Below are 24,609 nucleotides of genomic sequence, written 5' to 3' on the forward strand. Positions count from 1 at the left end.
CGTTTGTCTGTGCCTGGAGAGTCAGATTTTTGTTTAGGGTTTTTGCAGCACCCCGTGCAGAAGGAACAGACTCACGCTTGCAGAGGTAAGTCAATTTGCAGAGGTCGCACATTAGCTCTTCCAACAAAGAAGTTTGGTTATGTTTGTTTATAGTTTAATGATGGGACCACATGCGCTGCATCTTCAAAGTTTCTTTGTTATTATTCATACACAGTGATGTGATGTATAGTGATATCTAGTATAACTGGACCAACCTCGTCCCTCTTTAATTTATGAAGACTGAATGTTGAATGTTGGACCTTGTGTATCTTGGTTTTTTTTTTCTGAACTTTGTTGACCTCAGTCTTTTTGCAGGCACAGAAAATAAAACCAGGAGTACTGTAAGTGCTTCTTCTCTAGGTGGATGATGATTACACTGTGTGACACAGGATGTCACCTTTGGTCTTGTGAGGAAGCAAAGCTCAGGAAAAAGTGTGATTGAGCCGTTATATGGTACCCACATGTGTGCTGCTGAGAAGGATGGATAAGGATGCCGCAGCCAAATCCAGGCCTCGTCGGGTTGGTTGTAGTTGCAGAACACTAGGACTGAGACAGCCGAGACTGTCCAACTGTAGCCAACTTCAACAAAAGAATAGAGCAGCATTCAGTGATCACGACAAATGACAGTGTTCCTGTAGCATTCAGATCCCTGATCTGATCTGTCTCCTTCTGCTTTTAGTAACCCAGCTATAGTAACCACACAGCATTCACTCTCTAAACACATGCCATCCACTTTCTAACTTCAAGGTTACTGCCTGCCAGTTATTTTATAAACCATGTGATAACCTGACCTAACACCATTTCTTCTTGTTCCCCTCAATGTTGAAGAAGAACACATTTCAAGAAGTCTTAAAAGACAGTGGACTGGGTCTGAAGACTGGAGCAGCTGAGACAAGTACATCCTGTACCTCCATCAGCAGCATGCCATAAATGACACAAAAGAGCCTAGTTTGACAGCTTTTCCCATCCTGCATGTCAAACAGCTGGAAAAGAAATTATCCCACATCCCAATGTTTCACCAACATGTGCCAGACACTGTTCCTGCCATTCATGGTTACATCACCTGAGACAGTCACGCCTACCTCAGGACCTCCACTTGTCACCTACTGATCATTATGATTATGAAGATGACAGTGAGCGCAATTAAGACTGTAAACAGCCACGACCGTGACTGTTTTGATGCATGTTTGTGCGTTTTGTCTATTTCTTTTGCAGCTGTTTATTACTAACAAAGTGAAACCAAATTCTGTAGTTTATATTCTGTATGCATTTTCATCTTTACCAGCCACACTCCAGCTACAATTAAGAAACCAACATTCAGAAACTGTTGCCTCAGTGGCTTTATAAAATATGTAAGTAGTTCAGGTAATTTAGCCAGCTTTTGAATTACCACAAACACTTACAATATTCTACCTGCACAGCATGTTTTTGTATGAGATAGAAAAAGTAAGGTAAAAAAAAAAGTCTTCCTCTTAGTAAGGTTGAAGTTATATAATTGATGGTAATTCAGTGAATATACTCGGGCGCTTCCCTTTGTTCCTTGGCACGTTGCTTTTCAGTGTCCTAGAATGTTTAATTGTCTTTCTGTTTGTAATCACTGCCTGTTTTTCACTTTGTACAACTTCTGCGTGTCCTATTCCTGTAAAATCTTTTACTGATACATGTGTTTTAATGTTAATAACACATCTTTCCTGTCAACATCATGTATTCACAGCATATTTGAGAAAGGAGATTCAGTTTAGTAGTGATTTAATAGTTACAGTGTGCCACTACCATTTAGGAGATTAGAATGAAAAAAGTACACACGGACTAAGGAGTCACTTGCGGTTGAAGAACGATTTACATTTTTTTAAACCTAGAGTATTATTTGTTGTTGTTTGCACTTCATAACACAAGTTTCAGGCAGCCCCCCTCGCAGAGATCCACAAATGTAAGATGCATTCAAGTCCCAGTGTAAAACTGGGACATCTGTTTTTTGTTTTGTTTTGTTTTGTTTTTTGGTTTTTTTGCCAAAACATGTAAACTCCTTTTTCTAAATAAATTGAACAACTCGCAACCCCTTTATCAGAAAGCTCGGAGTTACCAATTACACTTAGCAGTGGCCTATAAATGTTTAGTGCACAGCTGCAAATGGGTGGGGCCGTCACTGTGGATCATCCTTTGCAGTCATTTTTACACTGGGACAATGCATCTGAAATACGACCTCGATCTTCGCGTTCCAGACGATTCGTCCACACGTATTTAATGGGTTGTTGGTGAGCGAGAGAGATGTTACGTGTTTTTCGACATTTGTACGCACAGGTTTTCGTAAGGTAAAATAATCGGATTCGTGGGGCTGAACCTAATAAAGTAAGCTGTGCGTTAATGGTCAGTATTTAATTTTGTAAAATAGTTTTACGTGTGGCCAGGTTGCTTCGTATTTGGGTGTGGATTAAAGCTTGTGAGTCCTCAAATCATTGTACACATTTGTACATCTTAGTTTACGCTTGTGGATCATATCGTACGCATTTGCTACACTTTTAAAGCAAAATTCTCTCCATTACTTTGGTTCAGGACCGAAATCCGTTGCGACGTGGCTGTACTGTGTCTTTAAGGGAGAGTTGACGGGACACAATTGCTTTAAATGATACAAGAGGAACAATTTAACAGTGTGTTAGGGAGACGCGGAGAAAAGCAAACAGGGGAAAATAAACAGGCTGTTATTTCTATTTGAAGGACTGGTAGAAACATATAAAAGATTTGCAGAAAAGCAGTTACTTTCTGAATTTACAGATCAATTTACAAGTACTGCTAACACAAAATGCTGTGGGAAGCATTTCCAACCCATAAAAATTAATTTAATTGATAGAAAATAAATTCAGCCTTACAGTTTTTCTGATATCGTCTACATGAATTTGTAATCTGACTCAAAACTTCCAGTACTAGTAGTGCTCTTTAAAAAAAGAAAAGAAATCACACTTTATCTTTCGTCGGGAACACCACCATGGACTTGATATTCAGTGCTACGTTATTGTCAGGTAAGACAACTTTGTACCTTCTGATTTTGTTTTTCATTTTCTATTTATGAATTACAGCAACCTATGAAAAATGGACTGACCTGGGCCGGTTCTAGACAGGCATATATGAGGGGGCAGACAGAAATGTAGCAATGTGCATATTGTGGCAATGGAGGAGGGAAAGGGGTGGGGTGCTGTGGATAACTGTTTTTGTCATGTAATTGGATTGGCTGTCCCACCTAAAGGCTAAGCTTCTCCTGGTCTAGTTCTTAGGGTCACTGAGGCATGCAACGTGGTCAGGCACCCCCTGACCACGTTAAGGTGGCTATCCCTCAGGGGGAAAACTGAAAAATAAAACAGCAAAAAATAAAATATTTCTCATCAGATTATAAAAGCTAAAAACATGACATTTACCTTAATTGGATGGCCTGTATCAAATATATTCGAACCCAACAATAACACTTCTCACTATTTCCAATATTAACAAAACTAAAAGGGTAGGAAAATAGAATAAAAAAAATAAAGAACACCAAATATCCATCAGGATCTTTAAAACCAACAACATAAAATTTATCTTAATTGGATGGCCTAATTCTCAAATTAATTGGCAAGATTAAGTAAGAATAAAATGAGACCTCTCAATATAGCCAATATTTACAAAACTAAAAAGAGTTTGCATAGTAATAAAACACACACACACAAACAATTCACCATGTCTCTTCCTACAACACTCAAACTAATTTGTAGAGCACAACGGATTTAGAACAGAACATATTAACTTTTTTTGTCTTTTTTTTTTATTACAACAAACAGAACTCTGTGTTTGCAACTAAACACTCTCCTTTCTCTTCAATCCACTCTACAATAACAGTCTCCTGTTTCCCTTTCCAAAAACTTTCATCCATATCCAAGTTATTCATTATGAACTTCTATTGGGCCAAGATCACCAAATTTCTCTTTCTTTTATGTAACATGGTGTGACGATAGGGGTTAAGACCTATGACAAAGTGGAGAAGGAACTCTCATACGATGCTGAAGACACACCAATTAGCAGGACTGTTACAAACAATTTTCAATATTCTTATGTGAAAATCTAGTTTCCATTCTTGAAAGTCCCTGTCAAGGATGTTGAGCAGGGATCTTTTCAGAGACTGATGGGGAGAATCATAGGGTCACCAGAGTCTGTATGGTCCAAAGTTGAGAGCACAACACTTTGTTTGTTCATTGTTTTCCTTCTCTTTGTTGGATGTGACTCATCCTCAGCAGGAGATGACACCCCCCAGCAGTCATCCTCACAGATGTTTTTTAAGGAGTCAAGTGCTGCACTAACAACCTCAGAAGCACTGCACAGATCAATTCACTGACACTATAGAATAGCATTTGCTGGTTTTAAGACACCGTGCACCCACAGTAGGAACTTTCCAATCTCAAAGAATTGATGCCTCTTAATTTGGCATAACAGGCCAAATTACTTTTGAGGCAAAAGCTTCTCATCTTTCTCTAAGGTATATTCCATCAGTTTTAGAAAAATACCTGAAGCAATGTCATCATCATTACCCGCTGCATCGTGTCTCAAGGTTGGGTGGCTGTAGCTCAGGTGGCAGAGCAGGTCAGCCACTAATCAGAAGATCGGTGGTTCGATCCCAGGTTGCCTCCTGGCTGCATGCCAAATATCCTTGGGCAAGATACTAAGTTTGCCTACTGGTGGTGGTCAGAGGGCCCGGTGGCGCCAGTGTCCGGCAGCCTCGCCTCTGTCAGTGCGCCCCAGGGCAGCTGTGGCTACAACGTAGCTTGCCATTGCCAGTGTGTGAATGACTGAATGTAGTGTAAAGCGCTTTGGGGTCCTTAGGGACTGAGTAAAGTGCTATACAAATGCAGGCCATTTACCATTCAGGAGTCCTGCGAAGCCCCAACTCCTTTACACAGAGAAATATTATAGCACTACCAATACTCTTGACATAGCAATGTTTTTTTCACATTGTGTTTTACCAACCAACATTGAACCCACAGTCACCCCTGTGGCCTCTCTGTTTTTATGCTCAGTCCAGATAGCTGAAGCATGCACATGGTTGTGGCTGGACACATGCCTCTGTAGCCCCTTGTCTCGACCAGGTGCTGTTTTCCATTTGTTACAACCAGTTATGGTAAAAACTACATCCTTCTCATTAACAGTGCTGCCATATTTCTAACAGGGGAAACAGAAGCACGCGTCCTGCACAACAGAGTACTCCAGCCATGGTTGTGTGTGGTACCAAGCAGGATTGATTGATCTTAATGTTGTACAACCAAATACACATTTGAGATAACTACTCAGTATTGTGGTGTGTTGCAATTTAAGTCACTGGGTAGCTGAGCAAGTTGCTTTGGGACAGCAATTGTTGGCAGAGGTACAGGAGAAGCAGCGCCTGTTGATGCCACAGGAGCAGACATGCTAGCTGTTGTCTCTGATGTACCAGCAACAGCGTCATTGCTACTGGTATTGGTACAGGCAGGAGCAGCACAGAATTTTTTAAATGCTTGGAAAAAATAATGTATCTCACTTTCTTTTTCACTCCCTCCCTTTGTGAGCGGCTGGAAGCTGGGGTGAAATGTGAAGAAGCTTTACTAAAATCACTGTGATTACATCAGTATGTGAAATAAGAAAACTGTTGAGTGCAGAGTTGAAAACTGGGGCAGGGCTTTGTGTCGCGGACACAGACACAGGCCCTTCAGTCAACTCTGTGCAGCAGACAGGCTCACAGAAAGATACACTTCTCTACCAGACTGAAACTGTGAAAACAACAATGGAATCGTTGACTGTATAAATATGTTTGTATTTTTTAGTTGTTAATTATCTCACGAGATAATAAGTGATTTTTACGACAGAGGTTTGCTGCTTCATTTTGCTCTGCCCTACCTGCTGAGAAACCTGACACCGGGTCATTTGCATACTAACAGTGATTGGATGTTTAGCTGGGAGGAGGGTGAGTAGGGGTTCTCTGCTGAGGGTTGTGCGAGTTTGCGCACCAACAGAGCACAGAGGGAAGGAGTGGACGAGATGTGAAACTAGGGCTGCACGATTTTGCATAAAATGAGAATAACAATTTGTTTGCTTAGAATTGAGATCACGATTCTCTCACGATTTTCTTTTCCAATATAAATATTTCTTGCACTTATTAACTGCACATCAACTTCGTAACAGTTGAGACTGAACATAAAAACAATAAATAAACATAAAAACAATAAATGTCTCACATTTTGTCGTTGCCGCAAAACGTTGTACTGCTTGAAATTCCGTCTCCGCCGTTGCTCAACACTGCGTGTATAGAGCAGGTAGTGCAACATTTTTAAAATAGTTGTGGGACGGCACTGTGTAGCGTTTGTCTAGGATGTTGATCATTCTCCTAAATCCCTCGTTTTGCACAGTGTTGATGGGAGCCATATCTTTGGTCAGGTGATAAGTGATGGCCTCCGTAATTTCTTTGTGCCTGCAGGAGGTCGACGGGTATGGGGAAGCGCTGTATAACGTTCCCGTTATTAATGTTTGGGTGGTTGACGGGGACGGATTTTCTCCTGTCACTTTCTTGGCCTTTACAGCTTCGTCATATTGCACTTTATGGTGACGTTTGAGGTGGTTATACAGATTTGTAGTGTTACCTTGCGGTGCTGCTACTATGGCAAAACACAGCTTGCAAATGATATTTTTTTTGACTCTCATCGTCTTCTTTGAAGGCAAAAAACTTCCACACGGAGGAATGAGAACCTTTTCTTGGAAGTAATTTTACAGTGGGGTTGTCATTCTCACCGCCATCAGGAAATGTTTCCTCTGTGCTCATTGTGTTTTCTCCCCTCGGGCAGTTTCACGTGCTCTCCGTTGTTTTTTCCCTGCCAGATGGCTTCTGTATCACGTGGTATAAGGCTCCGCCCTTGTCATTTGTTGAGCAGGAAGCGTGAGCGCTTGTTTTCATGCAGATTATGTCCCGGATCAAAATGCGGTACAATCGTCATTTTTTTTTGTTTTTTAAATCGTTGTCATTTGGAAATGAGATCGCACATAAGTATGAATTGAGATCGCGATTTTCTAACGATTAATCGTGCAGCCCTATGTGAAACCATCTCATTTGTGCCTTTTCTAGTGGATTTTTCAGCTACTGTAGTAAATCTTGTCCATATTCATATGTTTGTGGGTAATCTATTTTATTTCTTATTTTGTTATTTATTAAGTTTGATTTAAGGGGTAGGAAATTTGTTTAAGGGGGCGTTGCCCCCTCTTGCTCCAGCATATAGCCAGCCATGGGACTGATTGGTACTTTATGCAATAAAAACTGCAGACTGCCTTCTAAATACAGAAAGTGCAATAATCTTTTTAATTATGTTTTTCTTAATGTTGTGATATAATGTACATTCACAACTGTGTAAAAATAAATAAAAATGGTATATTCTTTAAAAGCCACAACAACACAATTGAGGTTGTGTCGAGAAGAAAAAGAACATTTGCATTTCAATGTAGTTACAGAACATTTTGACATGCAAAAAATAGCATAGTTTGATATCATATTAACTTTTTTTTAGGAAGCTGTGTTATATCATGTCATAGCATGACTTGTGTGGCAGGCATCAAGTCTGTCAATTAAAGCTGGTCTTAGCCAACTAAATACAACTAATAACTGAATCATTCTTGAAATTATAAAGCTATTGGGGAAGCAGAACATCTTTGCAATAAATATCGATTGAATCAGAATCAGAATACTTTATTAATCCCTAGGGAAATTATGTTATGTTATTATTGAAATAGTTAGTATTGGATTTACTAATGAGATATAAACATGTCCATTGGAATTTTTTGATTGCTTACATTTTTGGATAACTTGGCATGCCTCAAGTCAAATTGACCCAGGAACATCATTGCTGTGCTAACTAACATAACAGGAGGGTTAAGTACAAGTGGTAACTGCCTGAATTAACCATGAATGACAGTATAAAATAAATATTATAACGTCAATGAATTCACTTGCAAACAATGAGCTCATATTCAATCATATATGTAAATCCATATCTAAATACTTGGTTATTCACTTGTCTAGACTTTATAAAGATCTAAAGTTATCTTTATACTGAATATAAGATTATCAATCAAGAGCAAACATTTAACAAACAAATCTGTATTTATAAATTACATACTAAGCAGGATTAAAGCTTTATAAATGATGAATTTAGCACTTATTAATACATTACTAACTCTTTACAGTGTGGCATTATTATAAAGTGTTATTATGTAATATGGTACTATCACATAGCTTTATCAAACAAAAGGCACTCAGAAACTGGGGAAAACTCTGACAGGAAGAGGTCTGGCAGACCCAAAGCCACAACTGAATCAGAGGAGAAGTTTCTGAGAATTAACAGCTTGTGTGATAGGTGGCTCACAGGACAACAGCTTTAAGCACAGCTTAGTAGTGGGCGTAGTAAGCAAGTCCCAGTTTCAACTGTGAAGAGAAGACTTTAAGCTGCAGGTTAGACAGGACAAGTTGCAGCAAGAAAGCCATTGCTACGATGCCACAATAAGACAAAGACGCTTGTCTGGGCAATGAAACACCACCCTTGGATTACTAAACACTGGAAGAAGGTATTATGAACTGATAAATTGAAATTTGAAATCTTTGGTTCGTCACGCAGGATTTTTGTATGCCTTCAAGTAGGTGAAAGGATGTTTCCACAGTCTGTGGCATCAACTATCAAACATGGAGGAGAAAGAGTGATGATCTGGGGCTGTTTTGCTGGATTCAGGGTCAGTGACTTGTACAGACTGAGAGGCACCCTGAACCAAAATGGCTACCACAGCATTCTGCTTACAATACCCTCTGGTATGTGCCTAGTTGTTCAGGGGTTCATCCTACAGCAGGATAATGACCCAAAACATAAGTCCAAGCTGTGCCAGAACTACCTTAGGAAGAAAGAACAAGATGGTAAGTTTGAAAACATGGAGTGGCCATTACAATCTCCAGACTTAAACCCCATCGAGCTGGTTTGGGATGAATTGGACAGAATGGTGAAAGCAAAGCAACCTACAGTGCCGCACATTTATGACAACTTCAGCAACAGACATTGGAAAAACTTTCTGAAGAATACTTGATTTCTATTCTCTGTGCAGTCAGTGCTGGTAGGGTTTGAGGTTCCAGGGGTGCTCCGCCTCCGCGCTGGGGCTCTGGCAGGGCCTTGGGGACTTGGGTCCTTTCACACTCTGGAAGACCTCTGGATGTCTGGGGGCTGGATCTCCTCCATGTCTGCTTCATGCCCTGGGGGACGGGGCTATGGCTCCCCACACCTTCTAGCGGATCATTACATGGAGAGACCTTTTGAAAACAAGTGTGTTCATGCACACAGTTGTCCACACAGGTGTTCAAAGACACAAACTACACTTCCTTGGCTCTGGCCTCAAAGCATACTGCGCACTGTCAGTCTTGCGTGCTCCTCAATACCATCCAGTATTTACTATTTATTGTTACACTACTCATCTAGGTTGTTGCTGTGGTCTCCCTACTGTGTTGTTCTCTTTTTGCTTGTTTTCTTTTTTCTTTTTTATTCCAACAGGTGATCCAGCTGATTTTTTTTGTGTCTTCTCTCAGTGTCCCTCTTCCCCTCTGTTTTTCTTTCCCTCCCATTCTTTCTTTTTCCCTTTCTTAGCCTCCATTCATCTCTGTCCAGTCTATAATAACTTAAAATAAAATAAATAAATAAATAAATAATAATGTTAATAATAAAGATCAATCAAGTGGACCAATATGGCAAAGCCATACTGACCCACTTGGAAAAATAAATCCATTGACCTTCAGACAATAATTCTGATAGCTAAAGTACCGAACGGAACAGGCAAAAAAAAAAAGGGAAAGCAAACAAACAAAATGGGCTCCACATTAAAGTTTTATAAGTGAAAAGTTACTACCTTTAAATTGTCTTACTCTAGTGCACTCTAGTGGTAATGAAAGAAACACTCTGGTACTCGAGAGGTAGAATGAAATTAGACTACCACAGCGTAAACAGTTTCCGAAATGTCATTATGATTAGTAGTGCTATAATAATAATGTTATCTTTTTTTACAGTGATTTTAAAGATTTGTATTCATTATTCCTCAGTGTTAAATGCTGCACTTGGTTTCAATATTGATCCTGTGGCTTGGAAGACCCTGAGTAACTCTGCTGCTGGTTTTGGCTACCAGGTGGTGCAGAGACAATCAGAGTAAGTCCGGACATGCATTGTTATGTTGAAAGTGGGTTTACAGCTGCATGTTTAACATTACTGCTATTTATTTTTTATTTATTTACCATCTCTGTTATGCTATATGGACATATGGAGTTTATTTAATTAGAGTTTGCTTTCTAGACTTACATGATTGACTGGATTTATTTTGTTAGTTTGCTCGTCAGTGCTCCACTGGAACAGTATTCACAAAATGGGAGAGGGAAAATATACAGGTGCACCACTTCTCCCCCAAACTGCCAAGATTTACAATTTCAAGGTAGGTAACCATTCATTTCTAAATGTGCTAAAACTCGGATAGTATTTTGCCATAAAAATAGATGTCCATAGATCCTGTCGCATACATTTGTTTAAATCAAATCACAGTTACAGTAGATTTCCATATTAGATATCTTAGTATGTAACGTTCAGCCTTAAAAATGAAATAAACTTTCCAGCTGATGATAAAAACAAGAAAAAATTTCTTACATTTTGAAAATGGTGACGAATAAAAGTAAAACTGAGTTTTGTTTTGCATTCCTTCATTTTGAAAATATACCAGATGAAAACTATTGTTTATCACAGTTTCCAGTCTAGACGATACCACTTCTTATAGTTATCATGAATTGTGGCACTTTGTAGTTCTCAATTTGAATATTGTTTTCTTCCTCACACAAAGTGTATTTTAGGAGTGTTTTAACACATTTGTAATGCTTTCAATACAGCACCAGAGTTTGCAGTCAACATGTCGCTTGGTTTGACAATGAAAAGTGATCCGACAGCACAAAACACTGTGGTGAGTTACTTAACTGCAGACATTACCAGTGATTGTATCTCTCTATATCTATCCCTATATCTGTATATCTCTCTGCCTCTCTCTCTCTTCTTTAAAAAGACTAAAAGTCAGCAGATTTTAAAGATTTGTGTCGGAATTTCTTGTTTGATTTTATATAGAATTAATAATTGTTTAAGTGACAAAAATACTCAACCTGCTGTATTATGGCATCTTGGCTTTGTCTCCTCTCAGGTGTGTGGTCCAACCATTCCAAAGGACTGCAGAACTATCACCATGTACAACGGTGTGTGCTTTCAGTTGGACCGTTATAATAGGCTTGGACCACCCATACCTTCTTCTATTCAAGGTAACAGTAAATGGTCTTTGCCTCTCTGTCTCTGTCTCTCTCTCTCTTACACACACGCACACGCACACAGACACCATTACTCCTGGTACCTGATTACAGTTAGTGATGCCCTCTAAAATGTTCTAAGGGGACACTTTAAAGGGACTATGTTTAAATGTGTGGTATTCACTGACCCTTTACCAAGGTACAAAATCCTTTTGCTTGCATGATATGAGTTTAAAAAAATATAATTTTGAATCCATCTCTTTGACAGAGTGTAGAACACAAGCAGACATTGCCTTTCTGTTGGATGGTTCAGGCAGTGTATATAATACTGATTTTCAAACAATGAAGAAATTTGTGAAAGATCTAATCGAATCATTTCTCTCAAGTGACACACAGGTGAGCAGCTGTTGTCCCTCTGTCAGTAAAATCATAGCAAAGACATAAAATAGCTACATTTTTATTTCTATTAAGTATTTTTTCTCTCTTTTTCAGTTTTCTGTTTCCCAGTTCTCTACTTCACCTGTGGTTCACTTTTACTTCAAGAAATTTTCCTCATCTGGATCAGTGGAGACTGACATCAATGACATCAGTCAACAGGGAGGAGCTACTTACACAGCCGAGGCCATCAGACATGTTGTGTAAATAATGCAGTTATAATAGTGAAGAAGTGCAAATACATTATTGTCCAGTTGATTTTTTTCCATAAATCTGATCACATTAAGTACTGTGTGGACTGTATGACTGAGGGAAGCCTTTTAAAAGACACACTGTACACAAACTTGTGCTTCAGAGTGTCATCTTCTACTGAGAAGATGATATGGCCCCAACTAAGGCTAAATTCAAATATTTGCTGAGTTTAATTTGAAAAAACAAAAAAACAAACAAACAAACAAACTTGTATAACGTTGATTTGTGCAAAAGTTTAAAAAATTGCCAAAGAGAATGACATGCAGAAATAATAATAATGTGGTTTACCTGATTGTGTATAATTTACAAGATCAACTGTAAAACAATGTTTTAAAATTATTATTTTTTTTAATTTGACAGGAACAATGTTTTCACACCACAAAGAGGTTCCAGACCAAATGTGAAGAAGGTCTTGATAGTAATTACAAATAGAGAATCTCATGATCGTTATGATCTGGGAGGTGCAGCACAGCTAGCAGAGAGTAAAAACATTGTTCGATTTGCTATTGGGGTAAGTATTGCCATTATTTAAACCTGCAGAATGTTGCATTTTATACTAATAATGGGTTTTGTTCAGTTGTCACACTACAGTCAAATGAAGCTGCACTATAGGGAGAAAATTCCAGGCTAGTTGTTCGTTTCTCTATAGTGATAGATCAGCTGGAGGATTAGGACTGCCTAATCTAATTGGTTATTATTGGGCATCCAGCATGCATAAAATATTATTGTGGTGCACGTCCCCTCAAACCAATTGATGCCAGAGCGAAGCAGCCTCCTGCTCCTCGTCGTTACGCGCTTTAACATGCAATGCCTTATAGTCACCCTTATTAAGCCTACCTTCCAACCCAGTTGTTGCTGGATTTTGGTCACGAATAAGAGGCCACTTTGGATGGCTAACTGTAATAGATGCTCACAGACACTTTTGCAATCTTACTCATATGTTTTGGGCATGTCCCAGGCTGTCTGAACTTTGGCATCAATTCTTCAAAATAATTTCAGATATTAGGTATAAATCTAACTCCGACTCCATGTTGCTACTTTTGGCAAACCATTAAATAACCTTCGTACCACAGCCATCCAAAATAACCTTATCGCCTTTGCTTCTCTTATTGCCCAAAAAGAATTTTGTTGTCATGGAAATCATCTCAGCCACCATTAACCAAAGTCTGGTTACATGACATCCCAGGATATTGCTGTATGTACCTATGTGCTTTATGACTGTCTGGCATTTGTCTGGCATCTGATAAATAAAAATGAAAAATAAAAAATAGGAAGAAAACTCCTGAGCCACCCACTCATTACAGCTCCGAAAGCTGCTTGGCCAGAGAAAACCAGGCGATGAAACTCCTGTTGCACAGTTTTTGTGCTCTAAATGTTTCGACTTTAGAATAATACCACTTATAGTCAATCATAGAACATACAGCAGCCATGAAATTTTACAAACTGACTTACTGCAGCAGTGATATCGTTTAGCAGTACCACACTTAAATTCAGTGAGATCTTTAGAATGATGCATTCACAAATATTTGTAAATTCAGACTGCATGGCTAAGTGATTTTTTTTATGCCTGTAGTAATGTGACTGAAAACACCTGAAATCAAAGATTAAGAATTGTTATTATATACTGGCCACACATTTGTATATACACCATAAAATGTCTCTATAGTGCATTTATTTAGATCAATTTATTTGTTTAGATAAAAGCTAATCTCACTGACCATGTAACCTTGAAAATGAAGCATGGTAAATAAATGAAAAAGCTGAATTATTAATGGGAACATGAGATATGTGTATAATACAAATACAGCTAGTAGAGGAAAAAAATATGTGTAAAAACTATTTTATAGCATGACATAAATGTTATCATGGATTTAGGTTCTATTCAGTGTTAGAGAGTTTAAAACCTGTTTGTAAATTTTATTATAAATCAAGTGAAGTTTAACTAATGTATTTTAATAAAGTGAGCAAATAATTTTGCATAGTATGAAGACTCAAACATGTTTGTCAACAATCGTAGGTGGGGGGTGCATTTGCTAACCCTGATGCCAAAAGAGAACTGAACACCATTGCATCGTCTCCCTCAAACAAACACGTCTTTCAAGTGAGGAACTTCAATGCACTTGAAGTAATTAGACAGAATCTGCAGGACAAAACTTTCTCAATCGAAGGTACAAACATAAATTTATTGTTACAACTTTGTAAAAATTCCTCTAAATGTTTCAAAAATTAAAATAATTGCGCTGTAATAAATGCTACTTTCAGCCGCTCACTTTTTCACAAGGGATTTTTTTCACATTCATTACATGGATCTGTGTCCTTCTGGAATTGAAGCAGTTAACTTTCATTTATTGTGTAAAATGCTACAATAAGAAGCAACTAAAATTAGTACATTGTATTAACTTTATTGTACTGTATTCAGTAAAGTCACATGTAAAATTAAACTTTACATTTTGTGAAATGAGCAATAAATGCTCAGCAGTTTTAAAATAAACTGTAAAAAAATCATTTTAAATAATTACTTGAAACATAAAAAAATGAACCTTCAAATTGAATTTGACTCATCGTGTCTCTCTTTTACCTTCTCATTTATTTTTCTGTTACAGGATCTCAAAGCAGTGGAGAGTCACTGGAAATGGAAATGTCTCAAGAGGGATTCAGTGCAGTTATTGTGCCTGAGGTAATTAAAACTACCTGAAACTCACCAGACAGTCTAGTCATAGAAAGAGAGATTCACATGTGCCTTTGTGGCAGTTTCTAAGTTCTAATGGCAAATACAGGTTAAACACAGTCCAGATTTTAAAGGTAAAATATACTGTATATAAAATGTTTATTTGTCTGCACTGTAGGGAATTCAGATGTCTATTGTTGGTGCAAACCAGTGGAGGGGAGGCTACGTGCAATACACAACAGGAGGCCAGAAGGTGAAAACATATGAGGATGTGTCTTTGGAGCCTGACAGTTATCTTGGTAAGAATATTGCAGCTTTAACAATCTAACTCATACACATGTGATCATGTATATAAACAGCTCTGCTGTAATTCTTTGACACAAACACACTGAAGAGTTTGCATAATAGACATAATTTAAAAGGATTAATCAGGAATCTTAATCTGTCTTCTCCTTTTGAAAACCAAAATTCTAGGTTACTCCATGGCGATTGCTAAATCCTGGCATGGCTCTCTGACAGTTGTTGGTGCTCCAAGATATAAACACAGAGGAGTTGTGTTTGCTGTTAACAGAGAAAACTTGAAAAACCAAAAGATTGAGCCCTTGGCATCACAGGTATGCATTTGTAGCAAGACAGATATGAATTAAATTATAATTTCCATAGAAATTATTATCTCAGATACAAAATAATAATATCTTCCTTACACAGTATCAGACTGGTGAATATTTCGGGGCAGAGGTGTGTACCATGGACATAAATAACGATGACATCACTGATCTAATCTTCATATCAGCCCCAATGTACATGGAGCCTGATAGAGAGGGAAGAGTTTATGTTTGCAGACTAACTGGTTTGGTAAATCAGTTTTATTTACTGCAGTTAAATTAATTGGTTTATTTGTCAACTTTCTTAATGTTCATATAATATTCACTCTCCTCCTTTCAGTTTGTGGAGTGTAATTTTGATGATCCTTTAGTACTAAGAGGACATGCAGCTGTCAAAGGAAGGTTCGGCTCTTCTCTTGCTGTGCTGCCTGATCTAAACTCAGATGGATTCAGGGATTTGGCAGTTGGAGCACCTTTGGAGAATAATGGTGAAGGCAGCATCTACATATTCCACAGTGAAGGAGAAGGAAGAATCAGTCCTACTTACTCACAGGTACACAACATCAAAGAACTCACAAAGATGACTAAACTTATTTATCACTATACAATCTGCAGCTTTATTAATTAAAATATGTTCATTCACACAGAGAATTACTGGCTCTGAGGTCGAGTCAGGACTGAAGTTCTTTGGTTTGTCAATCAGTCAGTCGTCTTTTGACCAAAGTGGGGATGAACTGCCTGACTTAGTGGTGGGTTCAAAGGGCACAGTTGTCTTACTGAGGTAAGTCCAAGAAAGTGTAATTGTACTTTTGTCTATTGTAATTCTGCAGTATTTGTTGATATACATATTTACAGTATGCATTAATGATCAAATATTTAGGTACATTTTAAAGTTCATTATTATAAGAATGGCACAGATTTTTATAATATCATATTTATATTGTATAAAAATATTTAATTATTTATGATTAATTATCACATAAAACATTAACTCTAATTTACATTATTTCTGGTAAGAATTTGGGGGTTTGGGGTATGATTTGTGTTTTGTTTCCTTGTTCCCTAGTTCCCTTGTTATCTGGTGTCTTTATATTGCCTGAGTCTCCCTCTGTTCCTTGTTGCATCATCACGCTAGACTGCATGTTTACCCTGTTTGTTTTTGTTTTGAAAAGCAGCATTAAAGCTGCAGGAAGGAACATCTGGCTAAACAAGGCTCGGGCATGCACAGCTATCTGCTATTCACATGTCTTTTCTTACTTTCCAGATCAAGACCCATAGTAACAGTAAAGGCTGAGGTATCGTTTAGCCCAAAGAAAATCCCTACACAGAATGTAGAATGTTCAAAACCATTGGAGAACACAGCTACAGTCTGCTTTACTATGAGCAGAGTGTCTACAGTCAATGAAGGTTCATTATCCTTCCCACTTGTTATAAACCACTGCCCATCATTTTATTTTTAATGTATTTACATTTGCAATATTTTAATCAAATTCTGTTTCTCTATTCAAGCTCGAGCAGTGATTAATTACACTTTAACACTGGATGCCACTCGCTAGCCTCCAAACAACCGAGCTTACATCAGTGGGAAACAACGAGAGCAATCTGGATCAGTTACTGTTGACTTAGGAAGACAACAATGTATAACTATAAAATTCCTCACTGAGGTAAGATCTAATAACAATCTTAGAAAAAAGTCCTAAAACCAACAGAGTTTTGAGTCATTAAACAAATGATTTTTTTAAATTAATTTTATTTTTAAGACTCCTCCAACATTGAATCTAAACCTCTTCTTGCAGGCTTGCCCTGAAGATGCTCTCAGTGAACTTTCCAATGAGCTCAAATTCATGTTTAATGGTTTGCCCTCAAACACAAATCTCAGACCGAGTCTTGCCCCGCAGGCCCAAACAACAACCATTCATCCTGTAAGTAACCTTTTAAAAACCCTATTAACCCCTTAAAACCGGTCAGAGCGGGCACGCTCAGTTTTGTGTAACTATTTTTAAATCCCGGTACCACTGCAACCACGTGAGCTAGCGCAATAATTTTTTTTGCATATGAAACCGGAGGAGTTGTACTTACATCTTATGCCATCAGCTTGCCCTAGGTCACAGTTTCCTTCCACATATAGCTTTGCAAAAACTGCATAAAAAGCACTTGCAGCAACAAAAACATAATATTCCAGAAACACGCTTTGCCATCCGATCAGCTGTTCATAACACTTCCTATGTCCATCAGCGCGAACTATCGCATGTCTGCCATGACCTGCCAAAAACCGGAAGTGACGTCATTTTCGCGGAAATGTAGTTTTTTACCATCAAGGCCTCATTAGCTTATGCTGGTGTTTTTAAAAGTTATGTTTGACTTTATGACTTTCTGTGTCGTTTCTGGGATGCTTAGGACTCATATTGCACTGCTGGAAATAGTTTATTTTGATGCATATGCTGCTTTTTTGCAAATTTGCACTATAATATTTATTTTCGTTTTTCCTGCAGTGTATAGAAATTGGTGTATTTCAAAAATAAAACTATGAAGACACTCAAAATCAATTTCCTGTGGTGGGAAACTATTTTGTGCAACTTTTTTGTATTTACAGTTTTGAGGGATAACCTCTTAAATTTCTCTAACTAGAAATATATGTTAAAAAACAAAAACGATTTTCAATTTTTTTTGTAGTTTATTGCACTTTTTTGCAATTTATGTAATTACTATGCACTTAATGCATGCATATTATTAAAATTTAGGCTGTAATGGTTGTATTGATGTATATCAACTTGAAATGCTCCCAAAAATGGCACTAAAACATGTAAAAATATAATATAAGCTCTGGCGGACTTGGTTCTATGGTAGGTCTTAAAGGGTTAACTGACCAACTGAGGCTAGTCTTTATGAAATTATGACAAACCTTTAGGTTTGCCCTTACCTTTACTGAATCCATTTTATTAAAGGCATGCATCTGACTAATGCTGCTTTGAGAGACTTCTGTTGAAGTACTGGAAGTAAATGAGTCAAAAACATAAATATGAAATATACTCTACATATAAGTTATAATATAATATAAACAAATGTACTTGTCCACTGGTTAATTACAAAACCATGCGGGTTCAAGGACCTCACAGCACAAGCAGACTCCCAACGTATTATATGACTGTGCTGTATGTTATACATCATGTGTATATATAATGTTTTTTTTCTATAATGTCTACAAATGTCAAGAAGTCACAAGCAAAGTGAGACCACATCATAGTGCATGTTTAAACAAGGAAGGTTTATTCATCAAAATTATTTATAGATTAAATAGACATAACATTATTTTGTCCATGTTCCATGTCCTGATATCAGACAGAAATGTCACATGATATTAAACAGAAGCTTAAATAACCAACTGAACTCTGTAGAGTGGGAAATTATCATAAAGAAGTTCATTTTAATTTGTAGTTTCAAGCTGCTCTTCATATTTTGGCCACCAGATGTCACCAAAGAGGACTGTGTCCAAACGCTTTGAGTAATGACTATGTGATGTGTTACAGACAAAATAGTATTTTACTTATTAATCACCAGTGTAGGGTAAGTTACTTTGAAAAAGTAATTAGTTATAGTTACTAGTTACTACTTCAAAAAAGTAACTGAGTTACAAGATTCTAAAAGTAATTAATTACTTGAAAAGTAACTATTGTGTTACTTAAAAAAAAAAAAAAGTTTAACCCTCTGGGGTCCAGGGTATAATTGGCCATTTTTAACTACTTTTGATTTTCCCTCCACATTTCACCTTTAAAAACTATTTACTTTGCCTTGTTTGGGATCATCCTTTTCAGCACAACCTCGCGTGTCTGAATTTACAGCTATGTTTTCATTTTGACATACGTGTTAACACAATTGATCTAAAATCAGAAAAAAAACATAAAATCCGAGTAGAGTAGAAGTTATATTTTTTACTATTTCAACCAATAAACATGTTTAATGAATCATATTTCATAAATTTAATTCAAATATAAATTGTCAATTTTAAAATCCTATGCACAAGTTTTGCAAACAACAAAGTTATTTGCATCCATTTACCTTTTACACTCTTTTTTCAATAACCATTTCAAACTATTTACAGAACAATCAGCTGTTCTGCATTCAATAAGATGCCACACAAATTATTTGTGCCACTCCAAAAAAATACTTTCTGTCCACTATAAAGGAGAACATCACAGCCTGATACCTGCAGGTCTGACAGCAGGTGTATCACTCCTGTTTCTACCTGGAGACAGCAGTCACCTCATTGTTCTGACACACAACACAAAACTATCCACAACTCTACACACTAACTACACAAGACAACACATTAACTACACACTCCAAACACGCTAAACGTCACAAATCTCTCACATCTCAAAACTCGCTCTCTCTCTTCCTGTTGTCTTTCTCTCTCTCTCGCCGTCACTCCTAAAACATCCTCTGTTTTTTGTTTTGTTTTGGGTTTTTTGCTCATAAGCAGAGAGTGCTTGCTAGCGCTGTCCTTAGACAGTAAACGTGACAAAACTATCCAGGAAAAAACGCCGCGTATACATTGTTTATCATGACTCTGGTTTACGTGGCCTATCAACACAATTTAAAAACTGGTGTATATCACCTTGTTGCTTTGTTTTTAAGTGGTTATGTGATTGGCTTACCACGACTACTTTATTCTTCCTCAGTCAAACAGCAGCACTCATGCGAATGTTTTGCCCCCTTAGCTCCAGGTGTTGTGCCAAAAAGTGATTGTCGGCCAGAAAGTGATTGCCATCGGCGGGAGCGCGCACAGCTGCTTAAAGCTGTAGCTTTAAGCAGATTGCTTACAGCTACTTCCATGCAACTGATCTAAGATGCGGTAAGCTGAACACAGCTTCAACCGTCTGTTTGTTGAAAAAATGTAACGCGGTCGCACCGCATTTTCTTGTTAGTAACGGTAACGGCGTGGGAACGATAGGAATAGTAATTAGTTAGATTACTCGTTACTGAAAAAAGTAACGCCGTTACTTGTAACACCGTTCTTCCCATCACTCTTAATCACAACGTCCTAATTCATCCACTTCTTAGAAAAAAAGACAACAGCAATAGGGGGTGACTATTATTGTTCTGCACAGCCTTGTGCAGTGGTATCTTCCTGCATACAAGCTGTACCAAGAACTATACAGTTTTCTACTTTTACCTTTACTTTCTCTACTCTACTTTTGCCACTGATGCGAACTTATGCAGTTCTCACCTGCTTCAACAGTAGCAGCAAATTTGAACTCTTGAAAAAAGAACAAATTCAAAATACACAAACCTTCACCTTATTAAAAGTGCTTCTGTCTAAGATCAGTTTCTTGGCTGTGCAGGGGACTAAGATGTTTTCCAGAAGTGAATGAAGAATATTAACAAAAATGTTGTTCCTGGTATAAAGTACCACTACTTGGTAAAACACACAAACTGGCTACTGCTCATTAGCAACCAGTCATTGTTCCTCTTGGTCATCAGGTATTAATTAATGAGTGATTGATGCTTGTTTGATTTTTGAATGCGGGTGGTGTGAAGGCAACCCGTCTACCTGCTGAGAATGTTTGCAGAGTTCTCAATGACTTGATATCACAGTTACAAATCTTCTAAATATTACTGTCTCTTATATATTTTGTATATTTAAAAAAATAAGTTCATCTGTCAAAACAAATACCAACCAAAATATCAAAAAGCATTATGTCAGTGCCATACATTATTATTTATTATCACTTTATTAGTGAATTTTCAAACTGTAAATTACCAGTACTTTTATTATGTGATGAAATAACAATTTCTGTGGTACCATTTGTCAACACATCTATCATATTGTTCCTTTGAGAACTGTAAATACATGTAGTATAGCACCTTGGAGAAACAGTGAAAAGATAACAAAATATAGCAACAATAAACTACAAATTAAATGAGATCTATAAAAACACACTTCACTGTTACAGCAATGATATAAAATTTGCCAGACAATCCTACATCTCCCAACTGTTTAACAGTGATCAGTCTGCTTTTTTATTTTTCTTTCTCCCATCAATAAATCAAAGGATGAACAACTTCATCCTTCCAAAACGAGACCAAGTAAATCTTTACACAAATAAATTTATCAACTTTGCTTCTTACTTACTCCAGAATAACATTTATAATATTAGAGATCATCTCTTAGTCTCTTATAGGAATTTACCAAATAGTGTTGGAATTAAAAAGAATTTAGTGATTCTGATTCCATTATCAGTGTCACTTATCGATTCAGTTCCATATCGATTCACATTGCGGTCTCATTGGTACTGACTCTGTCATGTGTCAATGTGTGACAGGTAGAGGTCGGACCTAAATTGCAAACACAGTGACAGGAGTGAGCTCAGAACAGCTTTATTACTTGAGTTTGGGGAAGAAAACACAAAAATATCAAAAACTGAGCCTAAACAGAAGCCAATAACTTAGTGGTTACAAAACTGAATGAATAGAGCACACACACACTCACATAGGGAGAGAATGACAACAATGTGACAGTAATCATAGGGACAATAAATACACAGGAGGGGCTGAGAGGAGTTTGACCAGTACAGCCAGTGTGGAGTATGACGATAACCAGTACTTCTACTTTTCAACAGGGTCCAACTACAATCCTCCTGTTTACAAGGTGATTGCACATTTTCTCCTGTTTGAAATGCACAAGCGTGGGTTATTTTGACTTTCTATCACTTCATCTATCAGATTGAGACAGTGGTGGAGGTGTATCCTAAGCCAGATTTCATCAAACCAATTGTCATAGGATCCCTGGGAGGGTTGGCTTTTTTGGTTGTACTCACGGCTGGGCTGTATAAGGTGAAACACTCTTCTTACTGTTTTTTGGTGGATTTCACAACTTCAAAAAGTTATTACAGTTATTGTACTGTTATTTCATTTTTTTTTCACTGCTAGGCTGGATTTTTCAACAGTCATTATAAATGGACCCTCAATCAAGAAGAAGATGGCCCAGGTCCAGGAACTGATGAAGGTGCACCTACAGCAAACAAATATTTGTAGATGTATATGCATCCTCCTGTTTTAGAAATGAACCTGCTAGATTCATATTAGAACAGACTGAATAAACAAAAAAACAACCTAACATCACTTCCTCACTCATTCATTCACTATCACCTCTAGCAGAGGTTCCCATCTGTTGTTCACGGTCCTGACAAAGGGGCACAAAGTGAACCTTACAACGTGAAAGTAAATTTCATTTTTGCAATAGACACAAAAATTTCTTTTTCAGGACCCTAAAACTTTTCAAATCATACTGTGAGAGAAGGACAGCACAATTGTGTACAAACGGATTAAATCTCACGCTGGTACCTGATGACAAGGCATAAGGAGCAGACACTGTATGTTGAGGGACCACTGTAGAAAAGGTCAGGAATTACCATCCTACGATACAATACATTCAGTAATTTTGCTTCATTGTAAGACTTCTTGCATGATATTCTGTGATTTGCGATTACCTGGGTGATTTTCTGGACACTCGTCTCACGTATGAGCTTTAAGGTGTATATTTAAAGTAACTATTATTACTATTAAGAATCAAACTGCTTGTCTACAATTAGTTAAAAAGCTACTAAAGAACTGCTGTAATTGTGAAAACATTTACAATGTGAATGGCTTTGTTAAGAAATGAATTATGAAATATGTAACATGTATAAAAATAAATTATATTATTCTTCTGTATTTATTATATGGAGGATGTGGGTAGAATTACATTTCATATGAAGTCTTATCATTCTATCATATTAATTAGAAAAATAACAGCAGACATACAGAGCAGATATATTATTTTATAATTAGTTTACAGAAGACTAGCATCATATTAGAAATTAATGCTTTATAACAGTGGTTCTCAAACTGTGGTACGAGTACTGCTGGTGATACTTAGGCTCCCTGTAGTGGTACACGGGAAATCTCCCCCAAAAAAATTTACGATTAAATAATAAACCATTGTGGAGGTATGCAAAGACAACACAAGAGTTCCCAAGGCTCTTCTCGGAGCTGGAGTTAACCAGAAAACATCGTGAGTCCTCTATAAAGAGCAGCCTTTCCTTATCGCCAGTGGTCGCGGCCGCTACAGAGTGCTGGCAGGCTCGTTCCCCTGGGCCTTAAAACTGCAAAGGCAGCACAGCGCAGTCATGCTGATGGTAAAAACACAGCAGCACCTTGAGAGCAGTGTAATTCCCAGGGGGTGGACAGCGGCTCTAGCGAGGCCACCACAAGATGGTATTTCATGTCGTCGGTTGAAACACCATGAAGAGTAAAATGAGCTTCAACGTGCACAAACCATGAAGAAGGGTTGTGAAGCCAAAAATCCGGCAAAAATTAAGACGTACAGCTCTGCTATCATTCCCGACATAAATGAAGACAGAAAACTAAACAGCAGTGACGTTTGTAGGGTTATTGAAGTTGGGCTAGCTGGTATCTAATGATGTGCTACGTGGTGGCTAGCTACATAGCTATGTTAGCATAACATAAACACAGTGAAACTGGAGGATGAACTTTTTTCCACTAGATAAAAGTTAACATGAGGGTCCCCAATGAGTAGGGACAAATGTAACTTCATGGCAGGATGCTGTAAACCAGGGGTGTCCAAACTTTTTTCACTGAGGGCCACATACATAAAAATATAGGAGGGGCTGGACCACTTACTAGAAATTAGGTATATAACCTTAACTTTAGTGTATTAAAGTTAGAAAAATCACTTAAAAGTGGTCAAATATGTTATATTGTTGAATATAATTAAAGACAAAACTGCCTTCATCACAGCTTTCCATAAATGGATCTTTATTGATTTATTCAGAAAAAGCTTTGGTAGCTCATTCTCAGAACAGCAGCCTCAGATTTCTTCTTAGACGGAAGATTTACAGTACAGAGAAAAAAACAATAAAGGGGAAAATGGGACGGGTACATTTCAAGCTTGTTATTTAAGTTATTAGGCTTAGCAACACACCTATTAACGTTCGTTTGAAACCGTTATCAACATTAACAGACTGAACTTAAAAACAGACTTAATAACTAATTTTAGTAAATTATTCTGGTGAGTATTAGCTGCGCCGGGTATGTAAATCGGGCCATCCAGCTGCAGTGCTGATCGTACGCCACTCGTGCCAAAAATCAGGACAAATGTCACTTGATCAAGGAGCAGATGTGCATCAGATGAGATCAGCTGATTTTGCGTGTGCCTGCGCTGTGCACAGCGGTGTGTACTCTGTGTGTTAACAAAATAAACGCATATAAGA

At 37.6% G+C, this 24,609-nt stretch overlaps 1 protein-coding gene and 1 long non-coding RNA gene across 2 annotated transcripts; both read left to right on the forward strand.

Moving 5' to 3' along the window:
* Positions 1-2,200: 2,200 nt before the first annotated feature.
* Positions 2,201-16,996, forward strand: LOC146381708 (integrin alpha-M-like). The gene is made up of 17 exons (XM_084937843.1): positions 2,201-3,056; positions 10,148-10,250; positions 10,427-10,530; positions 10,976-11,046; positions 11,278-11,392; positions 11,646-11,773; positions 11,870-12,015; positions 12,425-12,575; positions 14,082-14,232; positions 14,668-14,741; positions 14,911-15,031; positions 15,207-15,346; positions 15,441-15,587; positions 15,678-15,890; positions 15,985-16,118; positions 16,602-16,744; positions 16,847-16,996. Exons 1-17 carry the CDS (start codon positions 3,023-3,025, stop codon positions 16,891-16,893), a joined length of 2,022 nt encoding a protein of 673 aa, XP_084793969.1. The 5' UTR covers positions 2,201-3,022; the 3' UTR covers positions 16,894-16,996.
* A 272-nt stretch (positions 16,997-17,268) lies between these two features.
* LOC146381709 (uncharacterized) lies at positions 17,269-23,050 on the forward strand. Its single transcript, XR_014801149.1, has 2 exons — positions 17,269-22,171; positions 22,268-23,050. It is a non-coding gene; the product is annotated as an uncharacterized LOC146381709 (long non-coding RNA).
* The last annotated feature ends 1,559 nt before the right edge of the window (positions 23,051-24,609 follow it).

The sequence above is a fragment of the Perissodus microlepis genome, chromosome 8 (genome assembly GCF_051167445.1).
Source record: "Perissodus microlepis isolate ML-2025 ecotype Zambia chromosome 8, ASM5116744v1, whole genome shotgun sequence".
Taxonomy (NCBI): Eukaryota; Metazoa; Chordata; class Actinopteri; order Cichliformes; family Cichlidae; genus Perissodus; species Perissodus microlepis.